Genomic DNA, 21,713 nt, shown 5'->3' with positions numbered 1-21,713 from the left:
CACCAAAAACCCAATGGCATGTAGATGACATCTAAAYGTTGCTATGGAAACAAGCTGCCACCCGTTGATGCAGTTCTAACAGTGAGCTCACTCTTCCTCAGTCCAATATCAGCTCGGGTCTTCATCCAACTTGTCTAAACCGAGGATGCTTTATAACATTTATAAAACATCATAAAGCATTTATAATATTTTTATAAATGCAACACCAAAGCCTAAAAGAAAAAAACAAAACAAAAGTAAAATAAAATAAACAAAGAAATGGTTAATCTTTACACAAAGATGAGGTCACAGGCATGTCTGTGTTTATTTTATTTGTTCAAACACATAAATAACATCTGTACATATTTGGAAAGATCCAACACATCTGCAAACATCTTTGGTACAAAATCTTAAATCCAAAACCACAACTCAGAGTAACCATAAGAATGAAACCCAACGTTTCCCTGACCAACAGGCTAAATACTTGAAGGCTTAGCCAGACAATCCCTACATCGCTTTTAGCAAGTGCATCAACTTCAAAACTGTAACTTCACTTATCCCTGCTGTACTACAGACTAACATTAAATATGCACGTTATAATAAACACACAATAAACAAGAGTGATTTAAAATGGTCTGAGAGTGTTGGTGCACCAAGTGCCAACTGGACTTCTGCAAAGACATGCAACAGGAATGATGATCGACCGCTGCTAAAGCACTCGAGCTTCAGCTCACCAATTACACTGAGACAGAACACGGCTTTGTTTTGCAAAACAGAAGAAGTCCCCATTGCTCCCCTCACGCTGGACCAAACTTTTTACAGACAGTTTGTAACAACAAAGACGCTTTTTGTTGAGTAAAGTTTCCAAATCAAATTGCTTTGAAAGAGCTTCTGCGAGCAAAAAAAAAAAAAAATCACATGCACCAGATCATTTTGTTTCAGCCGCATGCCACCGACATTAAACCAAGTCTGATTTCTAAAAGCATTTTAGTTGAACTAAAAAGGAATATTGTGATTTCAGAAAACACAAACGTGAACTAATTGGTCAGAGACTGGAAAAAAGGAAGATTTTTATTGATAGTGATTAGCAGATGAAATACTAAAACTACTACTTTTCTCTCCTATTACTAAATGCATCAGGATTTCTATAATCTTAGTCAATAAGTGCAGCAACTGCCAGCTTATGCTTTGCACTTCTTTGTGTTTTGTAAAAATCAGATAAAGGTTAGACATTCTTTCATGCACAAGTCTGAATAACTGTGTAATTTCAAGGTACTACCTCTACCAGGGAAACTACAGCACACGTTTTTTCCTCTTCTACGCATTATAATACTTAGTAAAAATCAAATTGGTCAAATTCTGAATTGAGCTTTGCAGACTTCAAAGGAAACAGAAATCGGAGTCGGCCGGAAAAGCCAGATCAGTGCACCTCTGGAAAACACTTTAATCCAGAGATTAAAAAGCAAGCAGGTTTGGTCACTTAAAAGGGCGTGTTGGACGACCGGCCGACATGCCTCCCGAACCGGGCAACTCAAATGCCACAAACATGTAAACTGTAACAGTGTTGGAACAAAAACAAAGTAGTAAACAAATCGAAACAGACACAAGACGATAAGATGCGACGCCAACTAAAGCAAGATGAGGCAAACAGCTTAACTTAACTTTATCAGACTGAAGGTTTGCTTTAGTCTACATCTACATTGCTGCATTCAAAGTGCTAAAGAGGATATGCAGTTGTTTTATGGTTTAGAGACTCATCCAAGGCCCAGGTCTGTGGCGAACTGCTGTCTCCCCAGTCTGAGACTGAAGGCTGCCATTCAACTCGTTTGACCCGTCGGTTTCCACAGGTCCCTCAGAATCATGAGACTCTTCTTGCTGTGTTTGTGCAGCTTCAGCCCCGGAGGCTCCTGGGATTACAGAGGGGCTCTCTGGGGAAGACTCTGACACGACGCTATTTCCCTGGAAATCACACGCCCCACTCATCGAGCCAATCACGGTGGGAGTGTAAAGCTCTTTCTGTGAATTTTCCCTCTCCATGCGCTTCCGAGCCTCCTCCCTCCGCCTCTGGATCCGGGTGGTGTCTCCCATCATGACCCTGACTCTGACCTGGTCCGGAGGCCAGAGCCCGCCCCACATGAGCTGCAGGTATCCGAACAGAGCAATGACGCTGAGGAAGGCAAAGTTGGTGGCCACTCCGATCACTGCCGACGTCAGGGGGAAGTTGTACAAAAGGTACCGTACGCCAGTGAAGTAGGCGTGGATGCGGAGCTGCGCTGAGTAGATCTGAATCAGCCTGGAGTGGATCTCAATGACTGCTCCCACGGTGGGGTGATAGGCGTTCGTCTTGTAATCGGGGTAGAGCTCCACTTCTATGAGTTGCTTCTGCTCAGCCATCCCGGTCAGGAGGAGAGGGGAGAAGAACAAAGTGCTCAGGGTTTGCAGGAGGCTGGAGCGGTAATGCAGCATCGTTGATCGTCCCACCGACGAGACAGTCGTCCCGCCTTTGGTGTAACAGGACATCTTGATCATGAACATTCCCAGCCGTTCGTTCACTGGAGACTCCGGCATCTCCAACTCAATAGACACTCTGTAAGGCTGGCCATTGGCCATCACCTGGTCCCTGTCATTCTTCATGAAGGATATGTTGGCTGTGGGGAAGGAGCACAGGCCTGGCTCTGTAGCATCACAATCAGAGGTGTAGTAGAAGTGCACAGGGGTGGAGAAGCTCACAGTGGGCATGTAGGAGTAGTAGAAGCTCCCGTAGAGAAATATGGACACCCACAGCAGCAGGCATAGGGTGCAGAAGAGGATGGCGGCTTGAAATAGTGTCCTTCGGGCTTTGTGGAAAGTCACAGCTGCCACATCCTGCAGCCAGTGGAGGAGCGGCCCCATCGCTCCCCCCATCGTGTCTGATCGGGAGCTCTTAGTTTGGACTGCTGATCCTCTTCGGAGCCCCGTGGATTGCTGCCTCTGTGGTGGATCGCTATGTTCTTGCATTAGTGAGTGGCTCCGATGGGAAACTGTAAAATCGCGTACCTTGACATCCCATGCCGACTTTGTTTAACTAGCTTCATCCTCAGAGTCCGACTGCTAATAATCTAGACACATTGTTGGTACACATGGCACCAGGAGACACTAATTTGTCGTCGAACATGGTAATATTTTGATCCATTTTCATAGTGGACGCTAACTGCTGTTAGCCGCACTGGCTGCTTAGCATCCGATGCAGTTATACAAAAGTGACTCTGTGACCCGGACGTTAATGCATCTAGAGCGGATATACTTCTTCCTTTGTGTCGGCCTTGAGTTGATGCCGTTTAGCTTCTACGGTCGACGCCAAAGAAGCAGTCCCATTCAATAGACACATTAATGGGGAAGAAAAGCCGCATCGCAGGAGGAGCCGTGGGTCGAAGGACGATTCTGCAACTTTCTCCACCTGGACATCGCGGCGGAAATTCCGGAGAGAGAGAAGAGGCGCCGTCGGGATCTGATGGTAATTTTCCTAGCATGTTAGCGGGGAAGCCCAACGCAAGGCTAAAAGAACGAAGTCTGTCAATTAAAACACGAACGTACTCAAACTTGTTGTATTTTTGTTGCTAATCAACGGCTAGTGTCACATAGCATGTTTCGTTCTGTATTAAAATGTCTAATTCTAGGGATTTATTTGCACAGCTAGCATGCTAAGCTAATGTTAGCGGTTAAGCTAACTGTGCTGGTTCACGTTTATTGGTAGGCCATTGGTGGATATATCAATCTCAGAGAGCCCAGATTTAAGAAAACAACATAATACCAGCAGTCTGGTGTCGTTTTTTTAAAATGGAGCAAAGTAGACTAAATTGTAGATGCTGTTATAATGATTAGATGTTAGCTAGCCAGTCTGCTAACGACTAACGTGGTTTATTGACTGTATTCTATTTTTCTGCCTGTTCGGTGCAGATGAACAAGACGGTGATGGGCACAGATTTGTTAAACAGACGAGCATGAAAGCGCCAACAGTAAAAGCCACAGGTGAGTTTAATTATTTTAATCCGAATAACCATGCCGATTAGGACAGTTTATGGGATTGATTCCTCGATTGTATGGAAGACTTAGTTATATTTCTTAGACCAAAAATACCATTCCTGGTTGAACGACGACAGAGAAGAAGTTCTAAAAGATGAAATTACAGATCCGTAAAGCCCAGTTTCCTTTGGGTCCTGCTGTTTAAGCATATGTTATGTTATCATTTGATGCTATATCTTGATACTAGTAACTGACAGTTGGCTTATTGTATGATAAAATGTACAATTTTGTAAGAGTAATTTAAAAAAAATATATATATACTGAAATTTTCAGGCACATGATCCGTTTGTCTGCTTGTAGTTTTTGCATATGCTTCTCATGTAGTAAGATATTCTGTTTTTCATTCTGACATAGAGGGTCTGTCGTTGCTCGGAGCCTACGAAGACAGCGATGAAGAAGATAGTGGAAGCCGTTCAGCTTCAAATTCTCAACACAACCAGTCAGCAGACATCGACAGTACCCTGGCCAATTTCATGGCTGTGAGTATATATACCTGACATCATAACTATAGATTGAATCAGTTTTTTATTTTAATAGCCTTCAAATTTAGTAAGACATTCTCTTTAGTTCTCTGGTTAAAGATAAGTTCCACAAATTTGTGGAAAAAAATAAGAAGGGCATGATGTCTTTTGTATTGCTTAATAACTCTGTTTCTACTGTTTCTCCCACTTCAGGAAATTGATGCCATCACAACTCAGCCAGCTGCAGACGACACAGCGGCTCCTGCCTCCGTTTCCAATGCCAACCCGCCTCGACCTGAGGTTAAAGCTCAGCAGCAATCTTCGCTGGATGGTCATGATCAACAAAGGACAGAGTTTGAGTACAATACGCAGTACTCCCTAGCCGGAGGTAGCTATATTTTCAGTTTATAGAAACATATACATTTTCAAAGGGAAGTTATTCTACATTGTACGACTTGTAGAAACCATCTTGTGATGAATTCTTCTTTAAAGGCAGCATTTAGATACAGTAGTAGCCCAGATCTAGCGATGCTAACACCCGATTGGTACCCAACCAATAAATTATTCTGTCAACAATTTCGAAACAACCCAACATGTGCATCATTTTGTATTCCAGTGGGTGTGGAGATGGGAGACTGGCAGGAGGTTTGGGATGAGAACTCTGGCTGCTATTACTACTGGAACACTCTGACTAATGAAGTGTCCTGGGAGCTGCCACACTATTTAGCCGATCAGGTGCAAAGTCTGGGACATTATGAAAACAGGTAAAACTAAAAAAAAAAAAGCCTTATGTTTTTTTACTGTGATCAACAGCATAGGTGTCTTTGAAGATAATGCTTGTTTTCTCCTTGTAGCACCAGTGTGAATGGGAATGGCACAGCTGGTGCAGGTTATTACGCAGAAGAAAATGCTGCTGCAGCAGCTTCATCTGCTTCAAAAGAGACAAAAGCGAAGGCGAGTGTCATTTATATTGTCAGTTTTATAGTAATCCTTCAAAATTTGTAACTATAATGTCTGCGTTTGATGCCAGCAGGAGATTGTAGAGAGTGTTGTAGCTCTGACAAGTGAAGAGGAGGAGCGTCAGGGAGTGGCTGCCTCTCTCCTTGGTCCGCTGATTCCTTCAGAGGTGAAAGAAGCAGAGGAAAAATGGAGGAAAAAGCTGCTGAAGGGATCAGATGAGACTGAGAACAGTTTGGATTCTGATGGAGAAGCTTCTAAGCCTGTAGGATCTCCCTCTATACCCTTTCTGGAATCTGACCCAAACCTTACAGTGCAGAAAGATGTTCCTATTAAGAAGTTGTCAGGAGACCAATCGGATGCCGAAGAAGAGGCAGAGGAGGACACGGTCGAACTGGAACTGGCTCTAGAAAGGAAAAAAGTGAGTTTTCCAGATATTATTGTGAGTTTAAAGCTGTCTTTATTTTCACCGCCAGACTTCTTGCATTAAGAAGCAGCAGACACTACACCAGCCGTGGTGCTTCTACTGAATATTTAACCTAGGAAAAAGTCTAAAAAATATGATAAATTCAATTGATAGTTTTGCATTACTTTTTAAAACATTTTCTTGCAGTTTGTTTCTCTCCTGTCTTTACAACAAAGGTGTAAATCTTTCATGAATGCCTTGTGATTTTTAAACCAGGCCTGCAACCAATGGTTCGCTTAACGTAACTCGCCGTTGTTACCCGTTTTTAGGCAGAGCTTCGGGCACTCGAAGAGGGCGACGGGAGCGCAGGTGGCTCCAGTCCGATGTCAGAGACCAGCCAAGATGCTGCAGGATCACGTGGGGCTCTGCTGAAGAAGAACCGCTGGAAGGCCGTCTTTCCAAGTGTTGCCAGCCCCGATTCTAACAGCAGAGGCTCAGACTTCCTGGACAACGCAGAGACGAGTGAGTTTAAATCTTTTATTCTGACATAGCAGCACCTCGGTGTATTTTAATTAGGATCTTGAAAATCTCACTGGGAACATTTGTTCGCATGTGCTTTTTAGCTCTGCCTAAAACCGAAAGTGTCGTAGAAGGAGAAGTAAAGGAAACGGACAATTCAGAGGAGACGGGGGTTTCAAAACTTCCCAACAAGGACGAGGTAGAGACCCCTGAGCTAAAGGTGAATTTAACATTCTCTTTACTGTCACATAAATATAACTTTGGTGCATCTCAGCATGTATTAATGCTAAATATGCAGTTTCAGATTGGAGAGCTAGCAAATACCCTAACTAGCAAGATGGAGTTCCTGGGGATAAACAAAAAGACCATCTCAAACTTTCACCTGCTCCTGCTGCAAACCGAGGTGAGAGATTGGCTCCATGTTCCGGCTCTCAGCTGTGACCTCTGAAATATTTAGCACGTTCTGTCATTAATTTTGCACAAGCCTGTATCAGATTTTAATATTTGAACTCCTCATAATAATCCATCACTGGACGTGCCTCTATGGAAGCCTACTGCAATTACTTCTTTCTCATCTTCCCCGTGGCGCTTCTTTTTTTAGACACGGATTGCTGATTGGAGGGAAGGTGCTCTGAACGGGGCCTATCTTCGACGCAAGCTGCAGGAAGCTGCTGAACACATAAAATATTATGAACTTAACGCCACCCCTAAAGGCTGGTCCTGCCACTGGGACAGGTACGCGCTCCTTACCTTTCACATCTATAACCTCCCTCGTCCCCCAGAAATCTTACGCTGTCACAGCAGGCCCTCAGTCCCCCGCTCTATGCCGAGGTTGCAGCCTTTGTAACATGACTTGGGGGAGAAACTTAACCTGTCCGAGTGGATTACCAGAAATAGACTTCAGGTTTCTGTGGTACAAACCTTAAGGGAGCATCCGCTCTGAGCCAGCCTGCTTCCTGTTAACTGGAGCTCCCACAGAGAGGACTCCATGTCCCTGTTACTGACTGCTCAGCCCGATTCTGGGTTCATTCGGTGAAACATTTGGGAGGGGGTGTATGTTAGGGGGTTTCGTGGGAGAGCTTTGCACTTTACAGGACTACGACTCCCATGATGCAAAGCAGACAGAGTGAGACCCGGGGGAGCGACAAGTGTCATGCATCAAAGTGTGAAGATGGAGCAATGACGGGAATCCAGAAGGTCAGACCAACTCTATTTTATCTGTCTTCCTGTTTTTCATATATTATTTTGAATCTTTTTTTTTTAATGTTTGTTTGTTTGTTATTTTTAATGTAAAATGAATGGATTGTGTGATTTGTTATTTCCTGACGTGTGATGGCTGAACATGATAACGGTGTTTCCTCCCTGGTTTGTTCCTGAATCTGGGAGGGAATGGTTGTCTAAAACAGAGCAAATGTGACAACCATGATGTGAGCTGCTGAAAGCTACTTTCGGGACCTAGAGATGATTTGTTTTACATTATTTATTCTTTAAAGCAAGGTGGGTCCTCTATCCACACCCATATCGACACCACAATTGGGCCCTTCTCCTGGACGGCAACCATTGCTGTCCATTACAAACATTCCTGCTCCCCTGTTGTTGCCATTTTGCCTACTTCCTTGCCCCACCGTCACAGGGTGATCATGCCGCTCTGCCAGTTTCAAGGACAGCGGTTGAGACGGTCGTTTTCTATGTCTGTTGTTCCATTCTTTAGAGAGCACAGGCGGTATTTCTATGTGAGGGACCGGACTGGTGCCTCCCAGTGGGAGTTTCCAACGGAGGAGGACAAGACGGAGGACCCAGTGGACTCTCCAAGTACACAGAATCTGAGCCAAGAAGAGACAAAAACATCTGGACCAGCTGGTGGGGCTACAGGTCAGCGTTGGCAAAGCATCTAAACCTGTAGAGTTCTGTGTTTGTATTCGTTATGCAAGTAATTTTATTATGGAACATATAAAATGTTTTTAACTTTTTTTAAATTAGGAAAACCTAAAGGTTCTGTTAATGTTATTTAAATAACAGCACTGTACAACGCTGACATATTAGCGCTGCAACTAACAACAATTAATAATCATTGTGACGATTAATCGGATCAAAGGTTGGCTCACTCTGAGGATTTTTCATTTAACCACTCAAGTCTTTTTTTTTATATATATTAAAAATATTAGAAATGCATTAAAAGATGCCAATAAATAATTTAAATCCTTTTAAATTGTTCTGCATGAAAGTCAAATGGACATCAAAGTTTATCTTTGCCTTTGTTGTCGTTTAAAGACGTTGCTTTAAACGACAACTATGACGTCTCCACCTGACTTCTGTTTGTTTTCCTTCTCACTTTTCAACAGAATTCTCGTCTGCTGCTCCACCTCCGCCTCCTCAGCCCAGTTCGTCCTCCTTCTGGTCCCCGTCCCAGCCACCCCTTCCCAACAGCCCTCCTCCACCCTCCAACGACCCTCCTCCCCCTCCCCTCCCTCCAGAGTCACCCCCACCACCTCCCCCGCCCCCCGACAGCGATGGAGAGATCATGGAGGTTGAGATGGATGTGGACGACGACAACGAAGAGGAGCCGCCTGCTCCTGGAACGGAGGAGGACGGCAGCGGGAGGTGTGGCTCTGTCAACATGAAGGTGAAGGAGCAATCACTTAATATATTTTTTTATAAGCTAGTTTACATCTGATAACTAAATAACCTGGTCTTTTTTTCTTGATACAGATCATAGAGTCGGCTCCTTTTGGAAAGGGACTGAAACGGAAAGCTGGTCAGGGGAGTAAAACTGTTACCATTGGCAGCAGTCCCATTCTTTACACTCAGGCTCCTGTTCCTGCAGGTAAACACAGTAAAAATCCTCCACGGTATTTCTCCTCCCCCCCCCCCCCCCCAAACTTTTTAAAATTTTAATGTAATTCCCGATTAGTGCAATCATTTCAAACGATTAAGCAAAAATCTCTGAGTACCATTCGTCTTTATTCAGCCGAGACCTGAGATTTTTCATTTTCTGCAGCACCTCTAATGCCAGCAGCAGCCTACTGGGGTATTCCGGCTGTGGCTGCCCCTCTGATCCCCTGCGAACCTCCAGCCCCACCTGTACCAGTGCTACCTCCTCAGCCGCCGCTGCCTCCCTCCCAGCCACCTTTTGAACCTGCTGCAGCCAAACCTTTAGCTGCAGACAAGACCAAGAAAACAAAAAAGGATAAGGTTGGTGTTTGGGGGAAGGGAGGAGAAATGGATCAGGCTATGTATCAAATTAAAAACCTGCATCTTCATCTAAGGGCTTTCATTCATCCATCTGTTTGTTAATCTATGCATATATTGATTATTCATCTGATTGTTTCACTGTTTATCCATCCATTCATTTATCAGGCCATTCATTCACTCACAAGCTAATCCATTCATCTAAATGTTTGTTTGGCCTTTTCTATATACGTTTTGCTCATTTTACCATAATTTGTCCATCCTGTCGTCCTCTGATCCATCTGTCCTTCTTTGGCAAATTGTCATTTTGACTCCATCTCGTCGACTTGTCACTTTATTTTGTTTTCTACCCGTTATCCTGACTTTTCCATTTTTCACTTATTTGTTTCTGTAGCCAAAGAAAAGCAAGACAAAGATGCCTTCGCTGGTGAAAAAGTGGCAGAGCATCCAAAAAGAGTTGGATGAGGAAGAGAAGAGCAGCTCCAGTGACGAAGACAGAGATCTGCTCAACAAGAAGAGCATTGAGGAGTGGAAACAACAGCAGTTCGTGACGTACGTCTGTGTTACCATGAGCTTGAATCGGTGCTTTTCAAATTGTTTTTCTTCTCTAGGTGGTTGTTTTAATGCTTGATTTTCTTGATTTTTCAAGGGGAAAAGCTTCGAAAAACGCCAACTTTGAGGCACTACCAGAGGACTGGCGGGACAGGTTGAAGAAAAGGAAGTTGATGAACAGCACGTAACACCTGCCGATTCCCACACGCTGCCCAGGCCGCGTTTGTAAAGCCGCTCCTACCTACACCATAAGAACATCCCTCTGAAGAGATGCAGATTTGTTTTACTATCAGTGGAGTTTCTTAGCTGTCCTATGTTCATATGAGACATTTTGAAGCCCTTATATGGCAGGCCATTCTCATCAAGGGGGTTTGAATGTCCTGTTTTTGTACGAGATCTGTAAATGTGCCAAACGTGCTGAGGTAATAGGTTCTCCTTTTTATAGCTCAGATGTCCACCAGTTTGTTTGGAAGAATTGTCTATTTTAAAGTGTGTTTTTACATGAGGAAGGAAGGAATGGGCCAAATTTGTGAGATGGGGAGGGATTGTCCCTGGTCTTGTAAATTTTGTAAAAAGTTATTAAATTTTTTTTTTTTTTCAAATCTGTTGCTGTTTATTTATTTTTCTTTAAATCTAGCCTTTTATTATAATTAATGCGAACAGAAAATGCCAAAAGTTTAGAGGAAAGACTGATAATGGGCTAAACAGAATGTTTATTTTATTTTCTCAATGCATTGCCTTTTTTAAGAGACGGTAGCATGTGCAATGTTTTTCTTTTACCTGTAAGAAAAACAGGTAAAAAAGGTTCTTTTACCTGTAAGTATGGAGTTGAGAAAATTCCTAATAAGTTAATTGCAAAAGTAATTAAAGAAATAGGTTTACTTATGTAATGAAGTTAAAGAACAAACAAAGTAAAAAAGAAAAAAAAACAATGTTTTTGCTGCAGGATACACCGAGGGATAACTTTTGTATACATTTTATTTTGGTATCAAACTAGTGTACTTATGGCTTGTACTTCGCGACATTGGTAAGGTTTGACCGTACGTATCCATGGAGAACACGGTGTTGTGCTATTTTGTTGCCTAGCAACGTCGAGAATAATTTTCTGGGTGTTTTCAGTCCCACGGAGCACTTAAAGGAAAATATGCCTACCGAGGTAAGTTGCTACGAGATTGTGAAAGTCAAATTTTGCTTAGTTTTCTTGGCATAATCTAACAAAATGTTAGCATTATGGAACAACCGGTGGGAAATAACCGTGATTTCCTTAAGGTAATTGTACCGATTGGGTTACGTAAAGATGGATATTCGTTGAAACATGGAGGCATGAGGAAAGTTTTATGTTATTCTTTCTAAAATATTTGTGGTCGAGTGTTTTAACTAGTTTCCCAAATTACAGCTATAATACATCCATTTTCTTTTACTCCCTTGTCCCTAAAGGGGTCGGGAGGGTTGCTGGTGCCCATCTCCCGCTAACGTTGAGAGGCGGGTTCACCCTGGACAGGTCGCCAGTCTGTCGCAGGGCAGCAATAATACAGAAAGAAGGAAATAAGCAACCCTATTGTGTCTTACAGTAGCTTAATATGCTATTTATCATTGACAGTGATTTTGTAATTGTCCACCAAACACGAAGCTGCGTCTACGAAAACAAGTTACAAGTGCAGTGTTCTTTCCCCCTACTTTTTCACATTTCAATTCATACCTCAAACTGATGATGTAGTGAGATTTCTACGCGATAGACTGACACAAAGTGCCAGTGAAAATTGGAGGGCTGTTGGGGGACAAACCTTTTTTACCTTCGCAGGATGTATTGGCAAACACTAAAACATCTGGTGGACAAATAATTTATTGGAGGAGACTAGACTGCACATTTAAAAAAAAGGGTCCTTTTATTAACCAGACTACCAAGAAAAGTAACCCAAACTGTCAGCAGGTGGCAGTGTTACCTCGTGACAGTCACTTTGGACATAAGTAGTTTATGAAGATGAAAGCGGCAAATGTTGCACACGCTGGTCGTATAATTCCTTTCGTAAAATCTTGCTGAATTCAATAAATTTAATGGAGATTTTATTTACAGTCTCAGACAAAGAGAACACCAGCCGCCGCAGGCGCCGTCATCAGGAGTTTATGGAAAACCTGCAAGACGTTGGGTCCTGACGAATCCAACTCAGAGGAAACTGAGGACGAATTAGCGGAGAGGAGGCAGTGTAAGCAACCTTGTGTGTGTACTATTTGTAACTAACATTTAATAACTCATGGATGTGTGGAATTAATAAAGTCACTGGGTGAAGCTAGAAGAATGTGTTGCATCACTTTGACCAAGATTACAGGTTATTAGATGCGACTCATCTTTCAGCAGTATGCATGAATCTGAGTCAGACTCTAAGGACAACGCAGCTGCTCTTAAACTTCCATGGTGGTCAGCCGGTTTTCCTTCTAAGGCCACCGTCTGATCTGGTTAACTTCCCTCGCCCCCGATGGCCAGTAGAGTGTGAAGTCATCAGCGACAGCATCCAGCACATAGGTAACATTTCTCGCTGTTTGACTTTTACAACCTGGTTAGATGGAGACCTATAATTACTCAGAGAGGGATTGTTTTTTTTGTTTGTTTTTTTTTAGAATGGGAGCCACCAGAGCCAGAGCCCTTTTATAAGCCCGCACACAGGGAGTCCCTCCTTCCAGCTGCTGATGGGCCAGGGAATGTCGTGTACTGCTCGGACTTTGGTAACTATGGGTTTGTTTTTTTTACAGTCATCATGGCGCCTAAGRACATATTATCTGACAGTTACACACACACTCTATTAAATCACACGTAACAATTTTCACGACAGAAAAAKTAGGAAGGTTTTTCAGTGATTATGATGGCTTTAAATCATTTTGGAAAGAAAAGTGCTTCCTCAAAGGGCTTTACATTGTCACATTATCAGTTTAGTTTACAGAACACCATCGTTTTTAATTCTGTGTTTCTTCTTGTCATATCTTTCTTCATTATTTAAGCCGCAAAGCATTTATATTTCACCTGCTCTCGTGTTGGAGGAAGCAGGGGCTCCACCAGTTGTGCCAAGTTTCTTGTCACACCCCCAGATATTAGTCTTGAATTTGAATCGCGCTTCGAAAGTGGCAACCTTCAGAAGGCCGTCCAAGTGTGAGTCTCTTCGCTCTTGGCTCATTTTGTTTTTGTCTTTTTACCCCTGAAAGTTTGCATCAATGTGACAACAACTGAACTCTGTATTCTTGTTTTTCTTGCTTGTGTGTGTACTAGGGGCGCCTTCGACTATGAGCTCACGCTGCGTACAGACATGTACACTGAGAAGCACACGCAGTGGTTTTACTTCAGGGTGAGGAACATGAAGGCTAAAATGATTTACCGCTTCACCATAACCAACCTGATGAAGGCGAGCAGCCTGTATTCCCTCGGCATGAGGCCGCTCCTGTACTCCGAGACGGCGGCGGAGAAAAATGGAGTTGGCTGGCATCGAGTAGGGTCCAACATCAGATACTACCAGAACTGCAGCGAGGTAGCATCAGGATCCGCTTTCAGTCCACTTAATGTTTGCAAATTCTGTTACATTACATGGCAACAAAAAAATAGCACGTATTTACTGAACCTAGATGAAGTTATTTTTGATGTTTTGTGCAAGGTTTACTTTTTCTTTGGGATGTGTGAATAGGCTGCAAAGTATGTGTTTTTAAAAAATTTTTTTATTAACCTTCATTCTAGAATTGCCACATGTTTATGTAAAACTTATAAATCTCAACAAATGATGGTATTTTCCACAAGCAATGCAGGTTTTACAGCTCTAATCTGGACAGATCTTATGTACCAATGTCAATGGACTTTAATGATGTGTCTGGGCAGGATCCAAACGAGAACAATGACACCGGCGACCGCCTCTACTCGCTCACCTGGACTGTCCGGTTCCAATATGACTCAGACACGTGCTACCTGGCCCACTGCTACCCCTACACGTATTCACGGCTGCAGTCCTACCTGAAGCAGATAATCTCCAATCCAGCAGTAGCGTCGTACTGCGAAGTGCGGACGCTGTGCCAAAGTCTCGCAGGGAACGCCGTCTATGTTATTACCATCACATCCAGAGGGAGCAGCCCGGTCGAGGTGAGAAACAAGAAGGCTGTGGTGGTGACAGCGCGAGTCCATCCAGGGGAAACCAACGGATCCTGGATGATGGAGGGATTTTTAGACTTTCTGCTCGGAGACTCAGATGACGCTCAGGTTCTCAGGGATAACTTTGTTTTCAAGGTGCGCAGTTTATTTTTGTCAGCTGTAATCCAGTTATTACTAAAATGCTTTGAAACTTCTCTGTCATAATTTTTTTTTTTAATGTTTCGTTTTAATTGCAGGTTGTACCAATGTTGAACCCAGATGGTGTTGTGGTGGGAAACTACAGGTGCTCACTGGCAGGCAGAGACCTCAACAGAAACTATAAAACGCTGCTGAAGGATTCTTTTCCATGTGTTTGGCACACCAGGAACATGGTCGAAAGGTAATAAGGCAACCAACTATTAAATGCATTGGGGGAAATATGTTTAGAATATCCTTCTTTTATTAATCACAAGTGGATATTGTAATTTTCCAAGAAACTAAATTTTGTGTTTTCCTGAGCCGTAATCATTTACATGACAAGAAATGAAGGATTTAATTAGTCCACTCCAAATGAAATTAATCTACAGACCCATTTAATAAAATAGAATATTATTGAAAAACCCATTTATTTTAAGAACGATAACATTAAATGAAGCACTTTATATAAAATAATTACACACAGATGGATGTTTGGAAACCACTAGCAGCTACTGAAAACGTGACATAAAATTTGAATACTATGTCACAACAATAGAAAAAAGATATGTAAAAACAAAAATGTGGGCGTAATGATAAATATGTTTAAAATCTGCTTAAAAGTTGTTTTCAACAAGTATTTTTAATCTGACAAGCAAGACCCAAGACCCATTCTAATTAATTTAATACGACTGTATACAATGATTTCTACTTTCTGAAACGAGGGGAAATATATTTAAGCTTTTCCACACATTTCAACACAACACAGAAGACATGATTAAACTCTACCAGAGCTTGCAAGTAGGTCTTCAGGCCAGCGTGAATTTTATGGTGCTGCTCTTACACATTCGAGCCCAATCCATTATGAATTTCTTCCAAACCGTTCCTGCTTTACTGTTCTCTCTCTGTAGACTTATGGCTGAAACAGAAGTGGTTCTTTACTGTGATTTTCACGGCCACAACCGCAAAAACAATGTGTTCATGTATGGATGTGACAGCCACAGCAAGCTGTACAAGTTTCAAGAGAGGGTCTTTCCGCTAATGATGAGCAAGAATGCAAGCAATAAGGTAACGTAGTGAATGTTTTGCAGAGTCTTAGGAGATAAAGCTTTAAACACTGCAAACATATTTCTCCGTATTTGTGATTCGTCTGAGGAAAGTGTGTTCAGCATCAACACCTAAATCATTCTCTCAGTTCTCCTACAAGAGCTGTAGGTTCAAGGTGCAGAAGAGCAAGGAGGGAACAGGGCGGATCGTCATGTGGAGACTGGGCATCAAGAACAGCTTCACCCTGGAGGCCACCTTCGGAGGATCCACTCTGGGTAAGTACGGGCTTCCTGTATGTTTTCATGCATTCATAGATGTGCATGTCACACAAGGTGCTGCAGTATTTTCTGCTGTTGCTTTAGATGACAGAAAAGGGACCCACTTTACTACTGGAGATTTGAAGTCGATGGGCTTTTACTTCTGTGACACCCTGCTGGACTTCTGCGACCCTGATCAAACAAAGGCAAGAAATGAAGCAGAATACACTTTCATGTAGAAACACGAAGTACTAATGTACTAATGTGAATTTTAAACTGCGCCTTGTAAAGGTGTATACATCCCTTAAACTCTTAAACATTGTTCATATTACAACCATATTGTCAATGAGTTCTGTTGGTACTTCAAACTTTTTCTATTTTTTGTGTGTGAAAACCTTTTGGAAACCTGAACTAGATATGGGTTGCTTTGTGTTTGTGCATAACATAAAATCCCAGTGCATAGATGAAGTTTGGGGTCTGATCGAGGCCAAATCTGGTAAAGTTGAATGGATATGTTTACTTCTGAAGGGCACTGGAAATGACCAACGGATAGTTTTGTTTTTTTTTCCCCTGTTCATTCTTACTTCAGGTGGCTCACTGTTTAGTAGAGGCATCAACCTTATTGAAAAAGGAGGACAGGAAGAAAATGAGCAAGAATCTGGAAACTGATGGTAGCTTTTCAATGTCTGACCTGGAAACCAGGTAATTTTACTATGTTAAACTGCAGCCAACATTCGGGGAAAGGGTTTAGTAAACGTGAATTGTGCTCTCATTTAGCTTGTTTTTTTGTGTTTTTTTTCATTGCTTTCTCAGCACGAGTGGCTCCAATAGTTCAGATTCAGACGGACTTCCAGTTCATTTACTGCACCAGCACAGAATTCTAGAGGTATCCTAACAAATTCAATTTATTTGAACTGAAGTCTATTTTTAAATCGCCAAGCAAGAGCACACAGGCATTAAAGTTTGGTTTGAATCATATTTGATCAATTTCTCGCACATGCACCTCTACTCTCTCACTCTCTCTCCCTTTCAGAAAACTCATTTTAAGAAGAAAAAGAAAAAATTTAAAACTCGTAAGGAAAGAGACCGACTCCAGCCAAGCAGTGCGAGGAGTAGGTCACTGACAAAGATTCCGGAGGTCAGCAAATACACTCTTAGGCTTATTATGCTGTATTCTTTTAACATGTTAATGTGTTCACAACTTCCTTCACGGGTTATCAGTAAGCTGTTTTTGCAGGAGTCCTGTCTTTCTCCTGAAAAGGTGGATGAAGTAAGAAGCCAAGAGAAACCTGTTGGAGGACAAAAGAGAGGAAAGGTCAGGTTTGTGGGATAGGAGTATCCAGATCACTAAAGTGTGCAATCTTGAAAAATAAGAGCTGTACTTTTTGTATGTAAAGCAGAATGACCAGAAGGGAAAATGTGTACTCTCATCTCTAGCCAATCATTCTGAAGAATTCAGCCAGGTAACAGTGTGGCAAGTCAAAGATCTCAAACTCTGACACCCGATTATCTTCTATTCTTTCTGATACTATTGCTCACTCCCGCCTTTACGATGTTGAATTATTTCAAAGGATACATTGTGTTTTAGGAGGACAGTCAGGACAATGACTGCATCTCATGCATGCAACACAAATTGAAGCATCTGTATGAAACCACGGCGTACATGGCACCTCCATTAGGTACTGCTACTTCTTATAGACTCCAGACGAAACTGGTCTTTTAGAATGTTTCAGGAGTCTGAAAAGGTTCTCTGTGGTTAAGGATTCGTACATCTTCCTCGCTTCGCAGGTGATGAAGCGGGTAGCAATAGATACAGCCGCCCCCCTCTCTCCCTGAAGGACCCTGCGCCACATCCTGTTCTCATGCAGCCCCCGCGCTGTACGCCACATTTGTCTTCTCAACAAGGTAGCAGAGGCATGTGTGGATGTTTAATGTCACGCTTTTCAGTTGCAGTCATTTGGCAGTAAATTGGTTATGTGCTCTTTTAGGGTCAACTGTCTTTGTAGCTCCATGCAGGTAAAGCCATACAGAGGAGTTATGTTTTCAAACAGCACAGGATGTTGAATGTGTTCGTTTTTATTGGTTTGTGTGTCTCCTCTTTGGCAGGTTTCCCCAATCTGGGTTTGTCAGAATTGTTCCGCCCATTCCTCCATCCGCTTCCGCATCCAGGAATTGCCAATTTTTCAAAGACAAACATGTACAGTGGATCTCTGGTAATTTTCCATCTAAGAGTTTCTCTGCATCGGTCACAGAAATAACCAGAGCCCGCCATAGAAAAGGGACCCAAAAGCATTCATCTGAAGGTTCGTCCCAACATATTTTTTTTTCTTTGTAGTACCGGTCAAATTTATTAGTACCTCTGGTAGAGACAAGTAAAAACCTTTTAAGCCACATTTCTTTACGAGGGCAAAATCCCATATTAAAAAATAATTGTTTTTACAACCCCAATTGCAACGAAGTTGGTATGTTATATAAAACATAAAGTGGGACAGKAGTAACACTTAGCAAAAGCTGAAATAACTTATGTAAAATCAATTATTTATAAAAAGTAAAAATTTTCCCCGTTGAATGATTGTTCCCAATTTAAAGTTTGAAAACCTTTTGAGTTTTGCAGTGGGAAATTATGCTAAACATTTTTTACCAGAGCTCCCAATAAATATGTCTGGCACTGTATTTAATTCAGTTACAATTTTTTATTTTTTTACCTTGTTTTGTTATTATTACTTTATACCCAAACATAATTCTATACCTCTTAGCTAACATCTCCTTCAATATACTCTAATTTCCAGTGGATACATCTTCGTTTACACCTCTCATGGATCAAACCCAAGGGGTCTCGCAACACGGGCAACCCCTTGAGAGAAAGTGAGGTATTCAACAATTTATTTGAGCCTGGGCAGAAGCAAAAGGGAAAACTTTAATCTGTAATCTATGTGAACTCCCTTCAATCTGTCTCCTTGCGATCACCTCAGTAAAAGACTTTATTTGCATTTGTTGTGGAATACATAAATATGTTCCCACATATTTCTGTCTCTTCATCGTGTAACTTTTCCAGAGCTTTTTTTTTTAAATTAAAAGCTTACTATCAATATATTAACAGTAGTCAGCCTGAATGGATGGACGGTGGACGAATAAAAACGTAAAAACAGAATCAGTCTGCTTCTCTGTCACAGAAACATGATGGAATAACAGATTGATGCACGGAATAATGAGATGATGACGACCGATGATAAGCAGATGGATGATGGATAGATAGATGACTGCGTGGAAATTGGATGGATGGATGGAATTTTTTTTACAGAGTGATAAGACCTACCTGGAAACAGAATATTAAACTAATCCTGAATTCATGAAATATTTTTGCTTTTCAAAGTTACTGGTGATGCCAGTACAAAAATAAGAAGGATTTTGTACCTAGAACTAATTCCTTCAAGAATACACAAAAAAATACAACCAGATCTGAATAAAATACAAAAATAAATATTTTATTTAAATATAAATCATATGAAAATATCAACCACTTGACGCGTGTTAAGTCCTTTTTTAGCATCGCCCTTAGTGTTTGAGAAATGTGCAGAAAGAAGGCATCCTTGTGACTCATTGCACACCAGAACAGACGTGGATGTCTGAGCCTCCGAAGTCAGTCAAACTGTTGGAGATGAAACTGACTCCCTGTGTGTCTAACCATGTTCCGCAGCGCTGCAAAACCGGAGGCAGCCTGGATCAGCGAGGAGAACAAAATGCACGTCACTCAGTAACTGTTGGATGCCAACATCACGAAAACATATGCAGCACGACGTGTTTTAGCATAAAATTGTAGTCTATGTTAGTTCGGTTTTGCCATACCTGTATGAGAATGAATACGATGAGCACTATGTGGACGCCCCTCTCCAGAGGCTGGATGAGAATGCCTTCATTAAATAGCTGGAAGAGGATGAGGGGAAGCTGCAGAAGGATGGTGAGCAACCAAAAGCCTGCCAACTCCGGAACCTTTGAAAAATGTTTAAAAAAAAAAAGTAAAATTATGAATTTCACCGTCCAGTTTTGATCCAAGCAACTATCACGGCTGCACAATATATCGCAATATTAGTGTGTGCAATATTTATATCGCAAAGGACTGTTTGGAGTGCAATAGTTATAGGATGAATATATTCAAGATGCTCTAAACTTACATTTTTCATTTACTTTATTATTTAGCCAGATTGATAGTTTTTCGACAGCTAATGTTCACACTGGACACAAACGGCACTGCCCAAAATGCTTGAATGTCACAGATTGATGGAAGCACAAGTGAGAAACAGAAGAAAAAATGGGAGCATATTGCACCTGATATTGTCACTGCAATATTTACCAATTATTGCCAACATAAGATTTTCTACTGTGCAGCCCTAACAACAATTAGCAGGCTTTTAATGACAAGTGTCTCACCTTTTCTTGCAGGTTTCCAGCATATCCGAGATAAAGTCTGATGGCCTCAATCAGAGTCATCAGCAGCAGAATAGTCACAAGGATGAACTTGTAGTATTCTGGCAAGGCGGGGTACTGGTGGAAACGACAAACGCCAAACCATTTATAAGATTTTTTGTGTGTGTGATTTAGTTGAAACCATTAAGTTCTTCAAGTCTAAGTCAAAATAATATATAGTTTAGCAAAAGATCAGATTGCTGCTGATTTAGCAACATAACGGCAGCATAATAGTTGTAATATTCAAAGGGATTTCAGGTATACTGGGGACTGGTAACATGTTGCGTTCTTTTAAATGTAGCGTGTAGGCTAATTACATCCTAAATGCAGCCATTTATATAATGTATACTTTGTATATCCGAACACCAGTTTAATCGGTTTGTCTCTTTCTGAGTCTTTTTGATCACTGTTTGCAGCTAATGTTCTCCTTCATACCTTGAGATGCAGCATAACAGTTTCACTGATCCACCAGCAGGGGAAGAACCACATGTTAAAATACAGCGACATCTGCAGCTGGAGGCTGGACAGAACTGGTTTCTCTGGAAAGATCAAAACAACAGCACAGCGAACACCAGGATAAACCCCAGAACATCCTCGTTGTTTTGTTTTTTTTTATTTAACATCAACTTTATCGGCAAAATAAGGAAAATAATGCTACGCAAGGCTTGTAGCTACACCAATGCTAACATATGTGCTAACTCGTCTATAAAGTTAGTCGTATTATTTTTGTGGTTTACCGTGAGGCAAGAATCCGTCGTTTTCTTCGGTGAACGTCACAATTCGACTCTGGTCAAATAAGATATTGCGAGAAAAGTCATCTAAGCGCTTTCTGATGGTCTCCGGCAGCTCCATCTTCTGCCTAAAAGCAACAGAACTAGAGAAAGGAACACACTCCGCCTCTTCCTGGTAAACAGAGCGATGGAAGCCGTCGCTGTTTCCATGGTAACCTGGAACACGCTCTGTGGTTTGATTAAACTATATTTTGTTTGTTGTTTACTTGTTTAGCCCTACTGACAGCTCTTGAATTATGAGGGAAAATCAAAGCTTACAATTTCCTCTGTGAAATTCATGGATCATATTTTGTGGGAGCTTTGCTGCACAAGGGACAGGTTTACTTTACAAAGTAGAGCAGTACATTAAAAACATTAAAAGAAGCTTCTTCTGGGATACGAGCCTCCTAAATAGACAGCTAGCAAAAATGGCCAAGCAAGTTTTGGTACATTTTCCCATAGAAAATGTATTGGTATGGGCTATTGCAATGAATATGTTAATTATAAATTCTGTGACTAACTCCAATCTCACCTTAACCAACCCTGTCACATTCTATGACTATTGTTTAACGTAACTTGATGTTTGTAAAAAATAATAATAAATTTGAGTCACTTAATTTTTTAAATTTAAATTTTTTTTTTTTTATATAGTTTTGGTATTAGAGACAGTGGACATTATTTAGTGCAGTGTGCCTCTCTCTCTCTCTCTCTCTCTCTCTCTCTCTCTCTCTCTCTCTCTCTCTCTCTCTCTCT

At 41.6% G+C, this 21,713-nt stretch overlaps 5 protein-coding genes across 9 annotated transcripts in view; 3 read left to right on the top strand and 2 right to left on the bottom strand.

Annotated features, from left to right (window-relative positions):
* Positions 1-280: 280 nt before the first annotated feature.
* Positions 281-2,996, bottom strand: bscl2 (BSCL2 lipid droplet biogenesis associated, seipin). The gene has a single exon (XM_008411608.2). The coding sequence runs from the start codon at positions 2,974-2,976 to the stop codon at positions 1,726-1,728; it is 1,251 nt and encodes a 416-aa protein (XP_008409830.1). The 5' UTR covers positions 2,977-2,996; the 3' UTR covers positions 281-1,725.
* A 253-nt stretch (positions 2,997-3,249) lies between these two features.
* fnbp4 (formin binding protein 4) lies at positions 3,250-10,729 on the top strand. The gene is made up of 17 exons (XM_008411609.2): positions 3,250-3,472; positions 3,916-3,987; positions 4,396-4,520; positions 4,716-4,890; positions 5,119-5,266; positions 5,357-5,456; positions 5,536-5,880; positions 6,195-6,387; positions 6,489-6,604; positions 6,683-6,787; positions 6,986-7,119; positions 8,096-8,256; positions 8,727-9,007; positions 9,094-9,208; positions 9,383-9,576; positions 9,968-10,125; positions 10,223-10,729. Exons 1-17 carry the CDS (start codon positions 3,349-3,351, stop codon positions 10,311-10,313), a joined length of 2,637 nt encoding a protein of 878 aa, XP_008409831.1. The 5' UTR covers positions 3,250-3,348; the 3' UTR covers positions 10,314-10,729.
* Positions 10,730-11,175: 446 nt separating this feature from the next.
* On the top strand, positions 11,176-18,877 carry agbl2 (AGBL carboxypeptidase 2). 4 transcript variants are annotated; one of them, XM_017305314.1, is made up of 21 exons: positions 11,176-11,281; positions 12,200-12,329; positions 12,482-12,646; positions 12,742-12,846; positions 13,120-13,267; positions 13,385-13,640; positions 13,982-14,383; positions 14,485-14,627; positions 15,334-15,490; positions 15,618-15,744; positions 15,832-15,932; positions 16,316-16,428; positions 16,540-16,612; positions 16,760-16,864; positions 16,964-17,041; positions 17,124-17,189; positions 17,315-17,405; positions 17,515-17,631; positions 17,715-17,742; positions 17,833-18,029; positions 18,516-18,877. In XM_017305314.1, the coding sequence occupies exons 1-21, from the start codon at positions 11,270-11,272 to the stop codon at positions 18,593-18,595; spliced, it is 2,694 nt and encodes an 897-aa protein (XP_017160803.1). In that variant the 5' UTR covers positions 11,176-11,269; the 3' UTR covers positions 18,596-18,877. The 4 variants fall into 4 exon arrangements, with proteins under 4 accessions (XP_017160803.1, XP_008409829.1, XP_008409828.1 ...); XM_008411607.1 differs by having other exon boundaries at positions 12,479-12,646; XM_008411606.1 differs by having other exon boundaries at positions 12,200-12,341; positions 12,479-12,646; positions 17,127-17,189.
* A 313-nt stretch (positions 18,878-19,190) lies between these two features.
* On the bottom strand, positions 19,191-21,116 carry tmem17 (transmembrane protein 17). Its single transcript, XM_008411602.2, has 5 exons — positions 20,928-21,116; positions 20,626-20,729; positions 20,155-20,268; positions 19,573-19,716; positions 19,191-19,444 (listed from the first exon to the last, which is right to left on the bottom strand). The coding sequence occupies exons 1-5, from the start codon at positions 21,040-21,042 to the stop codon at positions 19,367-19,369; spliced, it is 555 nt and encodes a 184-aa protein (XP_008409824.1). The 5' UTR covers positions 21,043-21,116; the 3' UTR covers positions 19,191-19,366.
* Positions 21,013-21,713, top strand: part of LOC103466183 (tripartite motif-containing protein 16-like) — a 4,263-nt gene continuing 3,562 nt past the window's right edge. Inside the window, exon 1 of one of the 2 annotated variants that reach the window (XM_008411603.1) lies at positions 21,013-21,096. The gene's annotated coding sequence lies outside the window, so the exon portion shown is untranslated. Of the gene's footprint in view, positions 21,133-21,713 lie in introns of both variants that reach the window. The other variant, XM_008411604.2, reaches the window with a different exon arrangement.

Source organism: Poecilia reticulata, linkage group LG6, assembly GCF_000633615.1.
Source record: "Poecilia reticulata strain Guanapo linkage group LG6, Guppy_female_1.0+MT, whole genome shotgun sequence".
NCBI lineage: Eukaryota > Metazoa > Chordata > Actinopteri > Cyprinodontiformes > Poeciliidae > Poecilia > Poecilia reticulata.
Note: the sequence above shows the minus strand (reverse complement) of the source record. Positions and strands in the feature narration are given on the sequence as shown.